The sequence below is a fragment of the Batrachochytrium dendrobatidis genome (assembly GCF_000203795.2).
Source record: "Batrachochytrium dendrobatidis JAM81 unplaced genomic scaffold BATDEscaffold_10, whole genome shotgun sequence".
In the NCBI taxonomy this organism is placed as follows: domain Eukaryota; kingdom Fungi; phylum Chytridiomycota; class Chytridiomycetes; order Rhizophydiales; genus Batrachochytrium; species Batrachochytrium dendrobatidis.
The window spans coordinates 726,445-746,073 of NW_006281108.1; the positions used below are offsets into that span (position 1 = coordinate 726,445).

Genomic DNA, 19,629 nt, shown 5'->3' on the forward strand with positions numbered 1-19,629 from the left:
ATGTGTATTAGGACAGAGCAGCAAGAACAAAAGCACTGTTTATTTGGAAATGCAAAATCTAAAACTTGGAGAGTTTAATGACATGAAAACTGAACCTACAAACGACCATCTAATCTATAGTTTATATGCATGAACAAAGCAATCGACAAGCAAATACTACATCATGCGTGGATTATTTGAATCTAACAATCAGGAATCTACTAATACCCAATCGAGCTATACATTTATAGAATAGTCTAGCCACCATCCAACCAAGCAGCAGCAACACTTGGAGTCGTGGAGCAATTAGTAGCACGACCATACTGGTATGGAGTGGCAGGACTAAATGAGTCTAGTAGATCAAGATCATTAAAAGCAAGGTCAATTTCATCATCAAGTGCAACTTCAGCATTACAATCATGAATGGATTTGGGTATATAAGGAGGTGAATCTGGAGTATTGGAACACAGAAGCGAACCATACCCTAGTTCATACTGTCTTCTGTCGACAAGATTCTCTTGCAGCTTATCTGATGAAATAGCATCAGTTGCTGCACAGCCATTAAATGTCTGTAGCGTCACTACACGAGGCTTCACATTAAGCAAGGGTGTCTGCAATGGAGGTGGCAGAAAAGCATATGAACAAGAGCGACAGGTTTTTGTCCTTGAGTGAGTCTTCCATAAAGGAGGACAAGGATGACCCAGAGAACAGTGATTAGGATTGACGTTGGTTGTTCGAGAGTGGATGTAGTTGGACTTGTTCCGCTTGTAGTTCTTTGGGTGATAATGCTGGTGTTTAGTAAACATCATGCTGCGATAGTGCTGGCGAGGAAGTTTGCTATAAGGAATATGAGCAGTGATGGAGTTGGTTGGCTGTTGAGATGGTTTGTTGAAGTGGTGAGTAGAATGCCGCATACGAGATGGCTGGTTGGATGAGCAATAGCTCATCGTCATGTTTATAAGAACTGGATAAAAATCAATTATCAACACCAAGTCTGCTCAACCATTTACAAAAATAAGGGTGTCGTCGTATAATAAACAGCCATCTTGTGAAATGATTGGCGCTTGCAAATTCATTGAAAAATGGGTTCAACACTCATGGAATTCATTCGATTTTTTTTATAGAAAATTAAATATTCACATTCGTTTTAGTAAAATCACTTGTTCAACTCTTGTTTAAAGATTGGGTGATTGTCATGGAAACATGCTTCAATCACACTTGCTATTGTTATGAATGTAATCACGACTTGCACTGGACAATATAGCTGACAAAGGTCAAGAATATGATTCATTATTAGAATGGAAATTTGCCATTGGTAGGACGCACAATGTCCAGTTTCTTTTGGTCGAGAGCTTTTGCAAGATCCTTTAAATATGAGTGAACATCAGAATCAAAGCCATAGATGGACCAGATGAATGCCACGGCAGGAACTTTGACAATGCCTTGCTTTGTCAAGTAAAGAATGCAACCCTTTTCTCCCTTGACAGGAGGAGCCAACTCAAACGTCCATTTCCCAGCAAACCAATATCCACCCTTGAGCCATGAGTGATCGGTTTCTGAAGGTGTATGAATACTACGAACCCAAAGTTGATTCCGTTTCTAAAATGAAATTCAGTTAAAAGTCATGACAATAAGTAGTTGATCCAATTCTAACAGAATTATGACAGATTCCAACTCACCTGCTCAGTTATTTGATAAAAAGTAGACCCAGTCAGCGTCTTCTCCATCAAAACCTTGTTCTCCATATCCTTGAGCTTGACAAATGTTGCAGCGTAAACCGACCTTCTCCAACTGGGATATTGGTCTTGTGTTGTAATTAGTTTCCAAACAGCATCAGCAGGCTTATCCAGTTTGATGGCCCTAACAACGACATGCTCTTCTCCAAGGACAACTCCCACCGAATGGCTCATAAATAGGAAATTCAAGGTTAACAAAGCAGACATAGTCGGTAGTGTCCACCATAGATTCGCTTTAGCCCAGCCAGCAGCACCATTCAACATGGTGTAGTAGAATTCCTTGTCTTCGTTGTCCGGCTCCTCATCTGCTTCCTCGGCAGAATCGAATGGTTGGTCAGCAGAGACATAACCATCATCCATACTAGTAGAAAAATCCAGGCTATTCAAGGATTCATCGGCATTTGCAGCTACACTTGCAATGCAGTATGCAACCAGAACGAAAAGTAATAGAAGAGAAGGAAGTCTAGTAAAGAGCTTGTTATTACAGCGATTCAAAGTAGGCCGAGAAGATATGAATGACATGATGCCCAATGAATGGATACTCTAGTACAGTACAAAAGATTAAGTGAATGCAGATTAAACTGAGCAGATGTGATGAAATAAAAATAAATGTAGCAGGTTTAAATAGTTTAAGATGTTGAGAATCAGACAGAAGAATCAACGATTGCAGTAATGCAAAATAACCTGCTGTTACTTGGAGCCAATCAGTCAACAACGTGCAGGTTGATACTCAAGGGTTTGCCAGGTTATTTCAAAATGTATCAAGCAAAAAACCAATGATCGTGACTAGAATTCTATCTGGAAGGACATGATAGTAAATGCAATCAGCCATATTCATGTAAAATGAAATACTTTTCTGTAGTCATCGTTTTGGAAATAAACGTTGAATATTCGCTGTTTTTTCTACTAGTAATTGGCATTTTTAATTCAATCAACACAACGACCATCATACGATATCCACAGCGGTTTCAAACTAAATGACTCTGACATAACCATGCATTCTACAAGTCTAAAACCAAACCCATTCATTGCAATTCAGATATCGAAATGAGCTGTTCTCAATCTTTACCTATGCGTTTACGCTCTAATTCAAGAAAACAGATTGCGTATTTCAAACATGCAACGACTGTTTCCATATCAATTACTCAATGTTTGAATGAGAGTTGAAGATTGATCAGGTGTGAGCTGGTGAAACTAATGTGAAGATTCGTTCAGCTCTTGACATTTTATTTTACGTGAATACGATTGTAATAGTCGGATTAGAACACATGTCAGTGGTTGAATTCACTGTACTGTATTGTGCGCTTGTATGTATACTGAGTTTGTGATACGTTTCTATCAACCACTCTATCCAATTTAAATGACTATATTCTATTGTTTGCAGCTATATAGGAATAAAAAAACTAAAAGTTGGCATGAAGGCTTTTTAAAATATCACAACGACAGACATAGGGTAAGATTGTGTTAGTATAATTCAACTACAGTTGATGGTCTGAGATAAAGACTGTTTTAGTTTCAATGCACTAACTCTCATCAGATTGAGTTATACGATGAAAACAGATCCAAAATCGACTCTTCATTTGTCAAACCATCCGAGCGCATTGATGTAGGATCTGAGCTAGAATTAGATAGGTATTTGGTTACAGTAGAATCTTGCGTCACTACATCCAAAAATGTCACTGCTGCTGCTGCTGTTCCATCCAATCCTCAACGATCTCTACCTCAACAACGATCTTTACCCCAACAGCGATCTTTACCTCAGCAGCGAAGAATAGGACTAAAGGCTAAAAGGTCTAGCCAACCATTAGTCCAACTGCGGCCAGTATCTCCTCCACATTCAAAACCTGCTCATCATTTTGAGCAACCTGTGAAAAATCAATCTCATATGCATTGCTTACCATCCTTCACTGCACATACAAATCATGTTTCCAATCCATCCTACCCAACTGCAGCAGAAAATACAAACAGAAATGGCTCACATGCATTGAATCTGTTGCATTCAAATTCAAAATCTAGTCTGGATCAAATACACTGTCCACCAAAGTCTAAGAAATCTATCTGGGATATGTTTTGCGAACCAGAAGATGTTGATCACTATCAACTTCCTGAATCTATGGAACATATAGATTCACCTGATAAACTCGATACATTGACTCGACAAGTTCAGATATCTGTTGATGAATTGCATTCCGGAAATACTCATACATTTGATGGCACAGATTCAATAGAATCTATATATACATCAACTCTACCAAATGGCTCAGACATAAAACAGCGATCCACGACTGAGTTAATGGATATGTTTGGAGATTCTGCTGATCCTGATGATCATTCAATTGCATATCAACCGCTTTATCCAAAGCGTTCACTTTCCAGTAATCCATCTACGTTTGATACAGATTATCTTCACAAATCTGATACAGATATTGAACTTGTCCATCAAGTTAAAAAAAACAAGTTTGAACAAAACCATTCTGCACTTGACTCGCTGGAAAATCTCGAGTCATTTTCCCAATCGCCATTAATAGCGCCTAACTCTCTTTTTGGACACTCGGCCACAACAAAAAACCTTGCATCATCACAAATATCGACATCTTATGATGTTTCTAAATCTACTCAGACTGCATCTCAACTCTATTTTCCTAGTGTAAATGGTACTTGTACACATACTCCATAGCTGCGTTTACTTTTGAAATTTATTTCAACACTTTCACTATCTAACCAACTTTTTTATGATGTCATCAAAGAAAGAATGAATTTAATGGATTTAAAGCTTTTCAGAAAAATGCAGATGCCTCTTCGATTCGTGAGTTTTGATCATCTTGATTAGTTTGTAATGGATAGCTTGACTGCTAATTGGTATTTGCTATTTTAAAGAAAAACAAAACTGCATACCGCCACGCCTTGTCGAATCTTATTGTTGATCACCTTCAAGTGTCATTGCAAACTGTTGCTGTCAAATATAATCAAATCAATCTTGGTGGTATTTCGGAACATATGAATGATAAGTACTATCGCAGTCGCGGTATTGCTTGCTATCTTAACGTGACGATCAAGTTGAGTTTATACTATTGGAAAGCTTAAATTTACACCATGTCCGTGCTACTCAATCTCGTGTGTAGACTAATACACAACTTACAATTAAACTCTAGACCATTCGAAATACGAGACCAAAGAGCATTCCATTTTCAACCATTATTAAACATGCGAAAAAATAACTATATTTTGCTAGTCTCCAACAAAGAACATTCATCTGCCTATTCTCGAGGTACATGTCTAGTTTATGACTTGTACAACTACACATTGACTTTGACACATCAACTGTGTGCCGTGATCATATGCTCACATTCTGGACTTGTTATAGATGATATTTGGGTTGTATCTTCAAATTCCAATTTTGATCATGCATGTGTACTGCGCAGTTATTTCTATGGACCATCAGCTAATGGTGAAATCGAGGTAAACTATCAATTTTTTAAAACATGACACACTATCAACAACTGGGTCTTGACATTCTGTGATAGTTGACACCCATGTCATCTCGAGACGATCGGATAGTTCAAGATACCATTTTAAAACCGCCACTAAACGGGAAATGCTATGCTATCCGTGCAATCAGTGCCAGTTCTGAGCTTCCGGTTCTTGTTAACCTAAAAGAGTCTTTGCATAGCTGTCCACTCATAAGTTTTGTTGCGTCTCCTGTACCGACAAATCCCGGTACCAGCTCAAGTAGTACGCAAATGACCCAAATCGAAAATGGCAGATTCAAATCACCATCGCTTAAGCAACGCGATTTACTTGTACCTGGATATCAAGTATTATACAACCAACTCCTAACTAAAATAATCAACCAGTACCGTTTGAACAATGATCAGACTCGTGTATTACAAACATTTGCACAATCCATTGCTGGAAACCAAGATAGTCCCATAACACTTGTTCATGGCGTAGGTTTAACAGCTGTCGTATTTGGTGTGATGATTTAAATGTTACGCAGTGTTTATAACTGTATATTACAAAATGGGTTATATGTCGTAGGTATTTGGGGCTGGAAAAAGCTTTTTAGTTGGTGTTATCGTCCTGTTTTTATACCAGGTAAAAGAAAACAACCTATTTTGTAACGGCAATGGTGCTCGTGTAGTCATTTCTTCAATGACAAATGGTATGTAAACCCAGTTACCAGGGTTAGTTGCACACATGGCCATTTTGATGGTGTTGATCTTGCATTGTCGACTCATGGCATTTTTGGTTTGAATTGAACGATTAGTTGCAGTAGACTTGATCCTTCTCAATCTGATGAAACTTGGGTTTACGCAGTTTTCCCGAGTAGGAAGTCTGCGTAAAATTGCTAAACCATTGCTACCCTACACAATGAGAGGGAAAAATGCTAGTCATGGCAAGTAGTGTTTATCTGTTATTTAAAGTTGAACACATCAAATGACGTGTTTGTATTTTGATTTCCAGATGTCAAAGAGTTGCAGCTGATGCTCAAGGACACTATGCTGACAGACACCGATCGAAAAGGTATGCATATTTAGTATCCATTGATTTGCATTTCCAACTACTGGAACTTGATGCATTTTCAAACTAGATATACAGCGTACTCTGGGACTATTTCGAGCCAGTGCTTACAAGGAAACTATTTCGAACTCGTTTGTTATTGGTATGAAAAGCATATTTGAATTCGGTTGTTGTTGGTATGAAAATCATACTGTCGACTGTAAAATACAAACCCAACACGATTGATTCACCATAAACTGTATCTACGCAGGTGTCACATGCCTAGCGACCAACTTTGAGATTCTGGACGACTTTAGCTGTCCAATTGTTATTCTTGACGAATGCAGTCAAATGACTGAACCCATGAGTCTTTTACCGCTGTGTCGATTCAGTTCTCAGCGAGCGCTTTTAGTGGGGGATCCAAAACAGCTACCGCCAACTGTTCAGACAACTATAGATCCATCAATTGCAGATGCACATGGAATTGAGTGGACGTTGTTTGAACGGCTAGCTGAATGTGGTGTACATCCTATTATGTTGCGAACTCAGTATCGAGTATGTATAATACCAGTCAAAAGTATACAATTGTAACAGTCATTTTGCCAACTAAATTGATTGATTTGAACCTTGAATAATCAGTGTCATCCACAGATTGCAAATATTTCGAATAGTTTATTTTATGATGGCAAGTTGAGTCATGGCGTGGCTGAATCTGATCGGACAGCACTTATTGAAGGGTTTCCACATTCCGGATTTTTAAACGTCCCAGACGGAAAAGAACAAACTGCATTTGGAGGTAGTTTTTGTAACCCCGTTGAAGCACACCATATATGCGATCTAGCGTCTCAACTCGTGTTGCTTAACATTCCTGCAAGCGATATTGGAATTATTACGCTTTGTAAGGGGTTGGACTATTTTTTTAAAATGCCAGTGTTGGACAAGCTTGTTGATTATATCATGATTGGTTTTACTAGATAAAGCACAGGAACATTTGATTTGCAAGCTTCTTGGTGAACATGCAGAGTCAAATATGCTACGTCTAGTACAGGTGTCTACTGTAGATGCATATCAAGGCGCAGAAAAGCCAGTCATTATTCTATCCACTGTACGGACCAAATCCAAAGGGTTTATTGAAGAACCGCGCCGGATCAATGTAGCCATCACTCGGGCTAAACAGTAAGGATTGCATGTCACTGTCCTTGTAAACTAGACAATGTGGTGTCTAGTCTAATGGTTTATGGCAGTCACTTGATTATTGTAGGATTGTCGAGTCTGTTGGGATCGAGTCGAATTTGGAAGCAAGTACTTCCACACTGTGAACTGATTGAGCGCGATAGTAAACAGGAATGATTGAATGTCTGAATTTTTTCCAGATGAATAAACTGATGTTTGCAAATGAGATAGCTGTGTTGTGCGAGATCAACATGACTTTGGATAGTAGCGATTGCACCAGTTGACATGAGTCTTGCAGCCAATGGAATGGTTGAGCAATAATACTGAATTCGCAATGATTTCGACTTGATTCTGGCAACATTTAAACCATAAAAACAGTAATCTCAACTAAATTTGTCAAACAATGGATGGACAGCAACCAACAACTATGTCGGCATTTGTGTCACCAGTCACTCCACAACAACAGTTGTCGATGGATAGCATTCAGCAAATGATTTCTAATACACAGCAACAAGCAACAATGACTCCAATATCTATTCATTCAGCTGCACGAGTGAGTATAAATATGAATGCGAACCGAGTTGAAGTCTACACATTGAATGCATCCACTAATAATGTAGAGTTAGATGCAGACATTAGATCAAATACCAGGTCAAACACAGACGCCAGTTCCAGAGTATCCAATAGAATAGCAGCAAAATAGGAACATGCAGAATGACAAATCTTGACAACCAACAATGGCATCCAAGAAATTCAACAACGAAAGCATCCGCCATTCCTGACACTAGCGATATCAAGCTCGTGAGCCATTAGAAATGCTAATCTTCAAAAACCCTGTTTGTTTGGATTGAGATTGATTGTAAAATTAGAGATTGTGGGGTTGAGACCAATACAACCAGTGCTTCCCGACACTCCAAGATCAGAGACGCGACAGTCATTCTTAAAGGTCTTTTCTTGTCAAAGACGGCCATATTCTTTTATATTTTGAACTGAGCGGTGTTCAATGACAAGAGCAGATTGGATTTTTTGATTATCACAGCTTGTTGAAACTCATCAACAACAGAGACAGAAGCGAGTGGAAGTGAACTTGCTGTAGTTATGTACGGCTGACCATCAAGTTGATTAGAAGGAACCAAATGAGCGCTCCGAGACTAGAAATAATGAGAAAAATTCGACAATATTTCTTTTCTAAAAATGGAAAATCAAGCAAAGGTGTTGAAACCCTCACCTACAACAAGTGAAAGCAGCACTTGTTCAATCCATGATCCACCTGGATACATCAAACCTTCTTTGCAAGACATGCTACTGACGGACATCACTGCTGAGGAGCTGTTGGTTGTTGCAGAAGTACTCGGAGTAAAGTACTTGTCCCCAGCAGCCACATTTCCAGCTTCTTTCCCAGCCAATGGAGAAATATATGGACTCAACAATCGTCTCATGATAAACGCCGTTTGTCGCAGACCTGCAATAACCTCACAAGCCATTAATGTTATATTTCTCATCGATACTGGCTCTCCAGCCTCGTACCTGTCAGGAAAGGCCATGGAAGCATTGATTGGAAACCCAGAAAGTCATTTACCTCAGCAGTTGCAGGTCATGGTTCATTCAAAAGAAGTTATTAGATGCTATTTGTCACCTCGAGACAAACACTTTGCAGACGTGAATGTACTTGGAATGGATTTCTTGATTGCAAACAGACTGACTTTAAAAGTGAATTGCCGTACATCACTTTGCACCTTGATGATTGAGGAAAATGAATAAAAAGGGGGAATTTTATTTGAAAATGAAGCAGTCCAAGATAGTTTAGAAATGGTATCATCCGATTCTTCATTCATACTACTTGCTATCTTAACGTGACGATCAAGTTGAGTTTATACTATTGGAAAGCTTAAATTTACACCATGTCCGTGCTACTCAATCTCGTGTGTAGACTAATACACAACTCAATTAAACTCTAGACCATTCGAAATACGAGACCAAAGAGCATTCCATTTTCAACCATCATTAAACATGCGAAAAAATAACTATATTTTGCTAGTCTCCAACAAAGAACATTCATCTGCCTATTCTCGAGGTACATGTCTAGTTTATGACTTGGCAACTGCACATTGACTTTGACACATCAACTGTGTACCATGATCATATGCTCACATTCTGGACTTGTTATAGATGATATTTGGGTTGTATCTTCAAATTCCAATTTTGATCATGCATGTGTACTGCGCAGTTATTTCTATAGACCATCAGCTAATGGTGAAATCGAGGTAAACTATCAATTTTTTAAAACATGACACACTATCAACAACTGGGTCTTGACATTCTGTGATAGTTGACACCCATGTCATCTCGAGACGATCGGATAGTTCAAGATACCATTTTAAAACCGCCACTAAACGGGAAATGCTATGCTATCCGTGCAATCAGTGCCAGTTCTGAGCTTCCGGTTCTTGTTAACCTAAAAGAGTCTTTGCATAGCTGTCCACTCATAAGTTTTGTTGCGTCTCCTGTACCGACAAATCCCGGTACCAGCTCAAGTAGTACGCAAATGACCCAAATCGAAAATGGCAGATTCAAATCACCATCGCTTAAGCAACGCGATTTACTTGTACCTGGATATCAAGTATTATACAACCAACTCCTAACTAAAATAATCAACCAGTACCGTTTGAACAATGATCAGACTCGTGTATTACAAACATTTGCACAATCCATTGCTGGAAACCAAGATAGTCCCATAACACTTGTTCATGGCGTAGGTTTAACAGCTGTCGTATTTTGGTGTGATGGTTTGAATGTTACGCAGTGTTTATAACTGTATATTACAAAATGGGTTATATGTCGTAGGTATTTGGGGCTGGAAAAAGCTTTTTAGTTGGTGTTATCGTCCTGTTTTTATACCAGGTAAAAGAAAACAACCTATTTTGTAACGGCAATGGTGCTCGTGTAGTCATTTCATCAATGACAAATGGTATGTAAACCCAGTTACCAGGGTTAGTTGCACACATGGCCATTTTGATGGTGTTGATCTTGCATTGTCGACTCATGGCATTTTTGGTTTGAATTGAACGATTAGTTGCAGTAGACTTGATCCTTCTCAATCTGATGAAACTTGGGTTTACGCAGTTTTCCCGAGTAGGAAGTCTGCGTAAAATTGCTAAACCATTGCTACCCTACACAATGAGAGGGAAAAATGCTAGTCATGGCAAGTAGTGTTTATCTGTTATTTAAAGTTGAACACATCAAATGACGTGTTTGTATTTTGATTTCCAGATGTCAAAGAGTTGCAGCTGATGCTCAAGGACACTATGCTGACAGACACCGATCGAAAAGGTATGCATATTTAGTATCCATTGATTTGCATTTCCAACTACTGGAACTTGATGCATTTTCAAACTAGATATACAGCGTACTCTGGGACTATTTCGAGCCAGTGCTTACAAGGAAACTATTTCGAACTCGTTTGTTATTGGTATGAAAAGCATATTTGAATTCGGTTGTTGTTGGTATGAAAATCATACTGTCGACTGTAAAATACAAACCCAACACGATTGATTCACCATAAACTGTATCTACGCAGGTGTCACATGCCTAGCGACCAACTTTGAGATTCTGGACGACTTTAGCTGTCCAATTGTTATTCTTGACGAATGCAGTCAAATGACTGAACCCATGAGTCTTTTACCGCTGTGTCGATTCAGTTCTCAGCGAGCGCTTTTAGTGGGGGATCCAAAACAGCTACCGCCAACTGTTCAGACAGCTATAGATCCATCAATTCCAGATGCACATGGAATTGAGTGGACGTTGTTTGAACGGCTAGCTGAATGTGGTGTACATCCTATTATGTTGCGAACTCAGTATCGAGTATGTATAATACCAGTCAAAAGTATACAATTGTAACAGTCATTTTGCCGACTAAATTGATTGATTTGAACCTTGAATAATCAGTGTCATCCACAGATTGCAAATATTTCGAATAGTTTATTTTATGATGGCAAGTTGAGTCATGGCGTGGCTGAATCTGATCGGACAGCACTTATTGAAGGGTTTCCACATTCCGGATTTTTAAACGTCCCAGACGGAAAAGAACAAACTGCATTTGGAGGTAGTTTTTGTAACCCCGTTGAAGCACACCATATATGCGATCTAGCGTCTCAACTCGTGTTGCTTAACATTCCTGCAAGCGATATTGGAATTATTACGCTTTGTAAGGGGTTGGACTATTTTTTTAAAATGCCAGTGTTGGACAAGCTTGTTGATTATATCATGATTGGTTTTACTAGATAAAGCACAGGAACATTTGATTTGCAAGCTTCTTGGTGAACATGCAGAGTCAAATATGCTACGTCTAGTACAGGTGTCTACTGTAGATGCATATCAAGGCGCAGAAAAGCCAGTCATTATTCTATCCACTGTACGGACCAAATCCAAAGGGTTTATTGAAGAACCGCGCCGGATCAATGTAGCCATCACTCGGGCTAAACAGTAAGGATTGCATGTCACTGTCCTTGTAAACTAGACAATGTGGTGTCTAGTCTAATGGTTTATGGCAGTCACTTGATTATTGTAGGATTGTCGAGTCTGTTGGGATCGAGTCGAATTTGGAAGCAAGTACTTCCACACTGTGAACTGATTGAGCGCGATAGTAAACAGGAATGATTGAATGTCTGAATTTTTTCCAGATGAATAAACTGATGTTTGCAAACGAGATAGCTGTGTTGTGCGAGATCAACATGACTTTGGATAGTAGCGATTGCACCAGTTGACATGAGTCTTGCAGCCAATGGAAATGGTTGAGCAATAATACTGAATTCGCAATGATTTCGACTTGATTCTGGCAACATTTAAACCATAAAAACAGTAATTTCAACTAAATTTGTCAAACAATGGATGGACAGCAACCAACAACTATGTCGGCATTTGTGTCACCAGTCACTCCACAACAACAGTTGTCGATGGATAGCATTCAGCAAATGATTTCTAATACACAGCAACAAGCAACAATGACTCCAATATCTATTCATTCAGCTGCACGAGTGAGTATAAATATGAATGCGAACCGAGTTGAAGTCTACACACTGAATGCATCCACTAATAATGTAGAGTTAGATGCAGACATTAGATCAAATACCAGGTCAAACACAGACGCCAGTTCCAGTGCAAGCTGTACAATCTACTCGACCATCGTATTTCATTCCTTATCCACAAGTCGGTATCGAGCCTGTTCCAAGTCCTATTGGTAAGCATCTAATGAATATCATTGTCATCAGATGTTATTCTAGATTATATGCTCATTGTATAACTGTCACTTTAAACCCAATCACCAGTCAATGCATTTGACAAGTCTGGTGATAATCAATTGAAATGGTTTGCTACTCCGCCTATTGATGTGGTGAGCAGTTCTAAACCAGCTCTTCATACACTCGACTACTTGTATGAAAAGGCACAACGGAAACAAGCCGCTATGGTTTCTTCAACTGCACATGTGGGAGTCGAATCTCAATCTAATAGTGTGACGAGAATGGATGTCGACAAGATCCGAGTTGATAGTTTGCACAAACCAGACCAAGTCGTCGATCATGCTGATTCAACACGACAGGTTTTAGATGGTGTGTTTGTAATCCATATCTTGTTAATGGCTTGATTTATTTCGCTGTGATTCAAAACTATCGTAAACTGATTTTGATAATTGAATACAGCACTGACAGCTGCTTGGCTTGAGGATGCGAATGCCTTGAAAGGTCGTTAATTATGAAATACATATCATTGAGTGCATGTCAGCAAGGATCTCGGCTATTTCAACATTCCATAATCTGACTTGAAACGGATTAATCATCTAAACATGTCATTAACACAAGCTCTCAGTTTAAAAAAGTAATAAAGTTGGATTGATATCCATTTCTTGAGTATTTTAAAAAAATCAAAGCACTACACAAGATAGATGTAGCCAAGTATCCCAGTATTTGCAAAATCAAGCGGTGATATCCATGGCATCGCCCTCAATCACATCAACAAAATGGCGCACTGAACTAGTAAGAGTAGCTAAAATAGAAAATATGTTGAGAATTTATAGTTTACAATTTAAACTACAGTTTATCAAGTACGAAATCAGCAACATACCAGTCGTTCCAGGGCGAACCTTGTAGCTCTGTTCTTTAACTCCACGATCATTGGGTCTGCGGTAGTTTCTCATGTAATCGACACTGCCTTTGGTAATGACAGTGACATCCACGTTGCTACCAGATCCAAGATCGTTGAAAATACCAGCTTCAATAGCGTCACACACGATTTGAACGGCTTCTTCTCGCTAAAATAAATCAATGTATGTATTTTAATTGGTTGAAACAGCTTGAATCACATATTACGTTCAATTTAAAGAGTGACCACTACATACATTCATGTTTGCACGCCAGCCAGCTTCAAACACAGCCATAGCAGCAAGCGAACCACTACCCATAGTAACAAAAGGCAATTTGTCGGTACTTCCATGGGGTGCAATTGTGTATAATTGTGGTCCATTGACATCATATCCACCAAGAACCAAAGCAGCTCCAATATGGCCTTGATATCTGATGGAAATTGATTTTAAACAGCATTAATACAGCAATATTTAAACAATAGGCTTATAAGATTGAAACCAAAAATAGACATTAAATCTAATACACTAACTTGAAGAGCATTTGCTTCAACATGGTCATGGCAGTGACAACGCGAGGCTCACGACCAGTCTGTAGACTGTGCAACTCAAGTTTAGAGGAAATCAACGCAGTAGTGAATTCAGTGTCTGCAGCAGTTCCAGCACCACAACAGTACATATTGGGAGCCAGATAATGAATCTTTTCACAGTTTTTGTCGGCAACAATTGGACCAGCAGTAGCACGAGTATCGGCACCTAAAACGATCCCATCCTGCAATAAACCATTCGTATTCAAAAATCATTAGCATCGACTGGACAGTTCAAGTGTATCAAATGGCTGGCAGTATTGAAGCTTTCTGCAGTAAGCCAGATCTAAAGTATTTGCAGACCAGTTTTCAAGAAACGAGTCTGCACATACTCGACTACAAGACCAAGGATAGCAAAGAGTATAAACCTTACTTTGTATACAACACCGACGATAGTGGTGCCAGTGCTGGTTGCTTTGGGCATCTTGACACCCTTGGACTGGAGCATCGCATTTCTATATTAGATATAAAATCCCATACAATTCATTAAACATAGTCAGGACTATGCGAGTGACAGGACAGCAAGCTGCAGTTGCCAGGGTAGAAAAGAAAAACAGGATTCTACTCCCAGCAGTAACCATAGAAATACCTCGCAGTATTCTCGAAACTAAAACCGCCTTTGGGAAGTTGCTGAGTCAAGACCATGATAACCAACAGTAATAAAAGCTGAACAAAACGAAACTTTAAATCGACGAATTTATTCAAAGTTTGGCCTCGGCAATTCTCTGTTGCTCATATTGAACTTGCTCAGGAAATGCTGCTCCGAGCACATCCCAAATACTCTTGGCATACACAAACTGCATTTCTCGTTTAACTCGGTCTGGAATGTCTGAAATAACGTCCTTTTGGTTGCGATATGGTACAATCACTTGCTTGATCCCTCCTCGGTGTGCTGCTAATATTTTCTCCTTGATCCCTCCTACTGGCAGTACTTGTCCTCTCAATGTTATCTCTCCTGTCATGGCTGTATGATTGCGTACTACAGATTTAGTCAACAGTGACACGAGTGACGTGACGATCGACACTCCAGCACTTGAACGGATATAAATAAAAATCAATCTCTGAAATCCACTCGGACAATCCATCCATTTATGCTTGGCTTACCTTGGCCCATCTTTAGAAATTGCTCCACTTGGAAAATGCACATGAATGTCCGTGTCTTCAAAGAGATTCTTGTGTGTGCCGTGGATTCCTAATGCATCTGCATTCGCTCTGACCCATGTAACCCCAATTTGTGCCGACTCTTTGATCACATCCCCCAATTTCCCTATAAACCAATCCGTTATTCAGGTGTAATTGTAAATATACATTTTAGTCAAAACTGTTGCCTCATCAACAACTTACCAGTAAGATGTAATTTTCCAGATCCTGGTGTGCATGTAGATTCAATAAACAATAACCCTCCAGATCCTGTGGATGTCCATGCAAGCCCAGTCACAATTCCTGGAACCCCTGTACGTTCCGACACCTCATCGTCAAACCGTTCAACCTACAATATATAATCTTGCTCAGCATACCCTTTGCTTATAAAGCAGTTTCAAGTATCTCCATTACACTTACACCCAAAATAGACTCGAGCTTTTCAGCAGCCATTATTCCATTGAATACAGCTTCGCGACCAGTTTCTTTAAGAATGGAATATTCGACAGCAAGGGATCGGCACACGGCAGCAATCTCTCGCTCAAGATGTCGCACTCCTGCCTCGCGTGTATATCCTGTAGCAATTTTAAGTAGCAAAGTGTCATTGATTTTAACATGATCTTCTGCAAGTCCGTGTGCATGAATCTGCTTTGGAAGAAGATACTGTCGGGCAATGCTCAATTTTTCATCAACTGTGTATCCTGAAATCTGTACCACTTCCTATCATAGTGATGATCAACACAATTTGGCAAAATAGAATGGATTAGCGCAAGTCTTTAATACAAAATTTCAAACTACTGTATCTCTTGAATTGAAATACAATGCCTCACCATTCGATCCAGAAGCGGCGCAGGAATGGTGTCCATATCGTTTGCTGTAGCTATAAATAATACATTTGAAAGATTGAATGGGACACCCAGATAATGATCTGTAAATGTCGAGTTTTGCTCTGGATCAAGAACCTCCAACAATGCCGAGGATGGATCGCCACGATAGTCATGACCAAGCTTATCAATCTCATCTATATATTTGTATTGATAACAAGAATGACAAGCATTGAGTTTATAGTCACAATTTTAATGCAACACTCGAACCAATGATAGCACGCATACCAAGTAGTAAAACTGGGTTATTTACACCACATTGTCGCAATCCCTGCACAATAAGACCTGGAAGTGATCCGAGATATGTACGTCGGTGTCCACGAATCTCAGCTTCGTCGTGTATACCTCCCAGTGAAATGCGATGAAACTTTCTTCCAAGAGCATTCGCGATGGATTTTCCTAGACTGGTTTTACCAACGCCAGGTGGACCTACTAAACAGAGAATGGGTCCTCGTAAGTCTTGCTTAAGTTTTCTGACAGCAAGATATTCAATCACTCTTAGTTTTACTCTATCCAGTCCATGGTGATCATGATCCAAAATACCACGAGCATGAGAAATATCAAGATTGTCTGGCGTTTTCTGTGACCAGGGTAGCTCTGCCATCCACTCCAAGTACGTGCGAATAACCTGATATTCGGACATATTGGGGTTCATTCGACTTAGCCGTTTCAACTCACGTTGTGCAGCGCGTAGGGGTTCTTCTGGAAGCTTTGACTCGGCAATTCGCTTAGTTAAATCCACTACATCATCCGCATCCTTCCCATCATCGTTTTCTCCCAGTTCTTTTTTAATTGCTTCAAGCTAAACATAGAAATGCCAGTCATTAAACTTTGGAAAATAATACCGTATATTGGTTGATTTTACAAAACTTGGTACCTGTTCTCGTAAAAGAAACTCGCGTTGTTTTTGACCAAGTCTGTTTTGCACTGTGGATTGTAGTTTTTGAGATATTTTCAAAACTTGCAGCTGACGATTCAATAGCAAAATGACTTTGGTAAGACGTGGCTTTAAATCAACCATCTCAAGAATTTCAAGCTTTTCGTCTAAAGTGAGATCAATCATAGAGGTGAATAAATCTGCCAGCTGACCCGGTGGTGTAGATTGAAGCATGTCTTTTAATTGTGCAAGTACTGTGGGTGGTAGTTGTAGCTGGGAGAGTGCTTGTGATAGATCTAAATGAGAATAGATGTGTAAATAAAAACAATAAACGATATCCTAGTTGCTTTGATGAAAATTGTAAACTCACCATTCCCAGTCTTTCGAAGACTCAAAACAAGAGCATGCAACTCCATATCATCTTTTCCAGCCTCTAAAAGTAACATGAAAAATCAACGTTCCCGTATATTAAACTCACACTTGTCTAGCACTATAAAAAGTTTGAAGCCATAGATCCACAAACCTGGTTCAGTAAATAATTGAACAGACGCGACCAAGAATGGCAGTGTCTGGGTAATCTCTTTGATCTTGAATCGAGCAATCCCTGTCAAAATTTCAAAGTATGCGATCCATGTCAGTTGTGCAATGACTGTCAAACCATCAATAAACAGAGAATCGAGTGCATACAAAAATGGCGGACCTTCAAGGGTGATCAAATAGTTTATGTTACTAGTCCGTTTTTCCTGATAGCCAGTATTTGAAAACTCGACAATGCGAGCAGCACATCCCCATCCAAACAAATCACCCTGGATAATCTGGTTTGAAGTATCTGATGTTCCTTCTGGATCAAATACACGATGTGTCTGTGACTACCACAAAGTATCAATGACCATTATTCAAGTTAGTAAAAAGAATTCATGCAACAGTGCCGATATATTTGTTGGTCGTTAAATAAACTACTAGATTTGATAGACTAAAGAAAACACAGCATTCATGATTGTATAATGGCTGTACCTGTCCAGAGAATGACTTGGAGGAACTAGCAGTATTATTATTATTAAATTCCTTCAGCAACGGCACACAACCAATGACAAGGATCTCCTTTGCATGGAATTTCGAATACAGCGAGTCAAGTAATTGAGTAGAATCTTTGCGACCAATCTGTAGACGAACCACAATTCCAGGCAAAAGCACTCTACTATTTCGAGTAGGAATTAATGGGAGCGAGTCTGGAATAGTGATTGCAGTCATTCTGTATTTCAAGAATTGCAGATCCGCTAGTGAGAATATAAACTGAATCGATTTTTGGTCAAATTTGTTTTGGCCAAATTCAACGAAACAACCTTTTCCACAGCCGTTAAGCCTGTCAACTCTTTCAATATCTAAACTACATTTTTGATTAAACCACAATGACGGTAAGCCAATGTCTTGCACCAGTTTATACTGTTTTTTTAAGATTTCTAAACTTGCGGTAGTCTGAATCAATCATTACTCTCCGCGAGCTCAAGATCAAATCTGGTGTTGTCAAGAGGTAATTACTGTCATTGCTATTTATCATCATGTTCTATTTTTTTAACTCTATATTGCTTTGTAATGGAATAGAACCCACAAGGAGTATCTTGCATACCAGAAAGAAGCAGAAAAGCAAAATGCTCGTATTGAAAGTTTGATTGCCAAATGTGCTCACGATGCAGATGTTCGAAAACAGGTATCAACTAATTGCTCATCACAGTCGTATTCACATAAAATGGACTATTTTTATTCATCTTGTAGTGATCATCTATTTTGCTTTGGAATGGACAATGATTAATGTTCGTTGCTCATTTCTACTAGAAACTGACTATTTTAATGAACATTCTCGATCCTTCCAAACACAACACTCATCATGTGATGCTCAATCAAACTAGTTTTAAACTGAGATTGTCTATTGGCATAGCCATATATTGTACAATCACTAGACTTATTGCAATCCAGATGTTGGGTTCAACTGTTTTCAATCAAACTCTGCACATTCATCTCTGCTGTATCCTAATCACAGATACGTTTGTAATCTAACTCAACAACAATGGTTGTACGTATTAGCAGTGTGATTGTTGTTTGCATGCCAATCAACACAAACAGTTCATGACATGATGCTGACCAGTGCATTGACAACAACCATGTCATGACACTGGCTGTTTATTATACCCGAAACTGCCTAGTGGTCCATTTTGCGTGAATACGATTGTAATTCTTGAACGTGTTGTATCGAGTATTTTCATAATACTCTATGCTGCTTTGTTGCTTACTCCTGTTTTGATCTATGATTGATGGCACATGACTATCCAGCGTGAGGTGCTTGATGAAACTACCCAGATCTTGCCAGATACCAAAGCTCGCCTTGTAGCTGCTTACGCTGCTCTTGCTAGTGCTCTAGAATCCTTCAAGGTAATCGTCAATCTCACTTTTGTCTGTAAATAGCCTTATTTTTAATCCGTATTGTGTTCACTATACTAACATATTTTACTGATCCATGCAGGAGGATCAGAGTGAAGATGTCACTGCAGCCAGAGAGATTTATGCTGAAGCCACTCCTCTTATTAGTTAAAATACCCACATCCATAGTATATCTCAATATATT

General features: G+C 39.2%; 8 protein-coding genes across 8 annotated transcripts; 4 read left to right on the forward strand and 4 right to left on the reverse strand.

The window, feature by feature from the left end:
* Window positions 1-236: 236 nt before the first annotated feature.
* Window positions 237-932, reverse strand: BATDEDRAFT_90546 (uncharacterized protein; the record flags this gene model as incomplete). The annotated part of the gene is made up of 1 exon (XM_006680893.1): window positions 237-932. The coding sequence occupies one exon, from the start codon at window positions 930-932 to the stop codon at window positions 237-239; it is 696 nt and encodes a 231-aa protein (XP_006680956.1).
* A 79-nt stretch (window positions 933-1,011) lies between these two features.
* On the reverse strand, window positions 1,012-2,441 carry BATDEDRAFT_35702 (uncharacterized protein). The gene is made up of 2 exons (XM_006680730.1): window positions 1,659-2,441; window positions 1,012-1,578 (listed from the first exon to the last, which is right to left on the reverse strand). Exons 1-2 carry the CDS (start codon window positions 2,235-2,237, stop codon window positions 1,273-1,275), a joined length of 885 nt encoding a protein of 294 aa, XP_006680793.1. The 5' UTR covers window positions 2,238-2,441; the 3' UTR covers window positions 1,012-1,272.
* Window positions 2,442-2,974: 533 nt separating this feature from the next.
* BATDEDRAFT_90484 (uncharacterized protein) lies at window positions 2,975-4,491 on the forward strand. The gene is made up of 2 exons (XM_006680817.1): window positions 2,975-3,168; window positions 3,253-4,491. The coding sequence occupies exons 1-2, from the start codon at window positions 3,076-3,078 to the stop codon at window positions 4,390-4,392; spliced, it is 1,233 nt and encodes a 410-aa protein (XP_006680880.1). The 5' UTR covers window positions 2,975-3,075; the 3' UTR covers window positions 4,393-4,491.
* Window positions 4,492-8,582: 4,091 nt separating this feature from the next.
* On the forward strand, window positions 8,583-9,149 carry BATDEDRAFT_90695 (uncharacterized protein; the record flags this gene model as incomplete). Its single annotated transcript, XM_006680818.1, has 1 exon — window positions 8,583-9,149. One exon carries the CDS (start codon window positions 8,583-8,585, stop codon window positions 9,147-9,149), a length of 567 nt encoding a protein of 188 aa, XP_006680881.1.
* Window positions 9,150-12,271: 3,122 nt separating this feature from the next.
* On the forward strand, window positions 12,272-13,134 carry BATDEDRAFT_26657 (uncharacterized protein; the record flags this gene model as incomplete). Its single annotated transcript, XM_006680663.1, has 4 exons — window positions 12,272-12,421; window positions 12,495-12,624; window positions 12,713-12,994; window positions 13,085-13,134. 4 exons carry the CDS (start codon window positions 12,272-12,274, stop codon window positions 13,132-13,134), a joined length of 612 nt encoding a protein of 203 aa, XP_006680726.1.
* Window positions 13,135-13,253: 119 nt separating this feature from the next.
* BATDEDRAFT_17403 (proteasome core particle subunit beta 2) lies at window positions 13,254-14,565 on the reverse strand. Its single transcript, XM_006680582.1, has 5 exons — window positions 14,482-14,565; window positions 14,055-14,293; window positions 13,780-13,954; window positions 13,506-13,692; window positions 13,254-13,427 (listed from the first exon to the last, which is right to left on the reverse strand). Exons 1-5 carry the CDS (start codon window positions 14,554-14,556, stop codon window positions 13,357-13,359), a joined length of 747 nt encoding a protein of 248 aa, XP_006680645.1. The 5' UTR covers window positions 14,557-14,565; the 3' UTR covers window positions 13,254-13,356.
* A 244-nt stretch (window positions 14,566-14,809) lies between these two features.
* On the reverse strand, window positions 14,810-17,243 carry BATDEDRAFT_12969 (uncharacterized protein; the record flags this gene model as incomplete). The annotated part of the gene is made up of 7 exons (XM_006680554.1): window positions 14,810-15,140; window positions 15,213-15,375; window positions 15,453-15,597; window positions 15,669-15,968; window positions 16,079-16,269; window positions 16,361-16,934; window positions 17,010-17,243. The coding sequence occupies 7 exons, from the start codon at window positions 17,241-17,243 to the stop codon at window positions 14,810-14,812; spliced, it is 1,938 nt and encodes a 645-aa protein (XP_006680617.1).
* A 1,175-nt stretch (window positions 17,244-18,418) lies between these two features.
* Window positions 18,419-19,596, forward strand: BATDEDRAFT_26660 (uncharacterized protein; the record flags this gene model as incomplete). The annotated part of the gene is made up of 5 exons (XM_006680664.1): window positions 18,419-18,424; window positions 18,485-18,540; window positions 18,612-18,717; window positions 19,338-19,436; window positions 19,528-19,596. The coding sequence occupies 5 exons, from the start codon at window positions 18,419-18,421 to the stop codon at window positions 19,594-19,596; spliced, it is 336 nt and encodes a 111-aa protein (XP_006680727.1).
* Window positions 19,597-19,629: the final 33 nt, after the last annotated feature.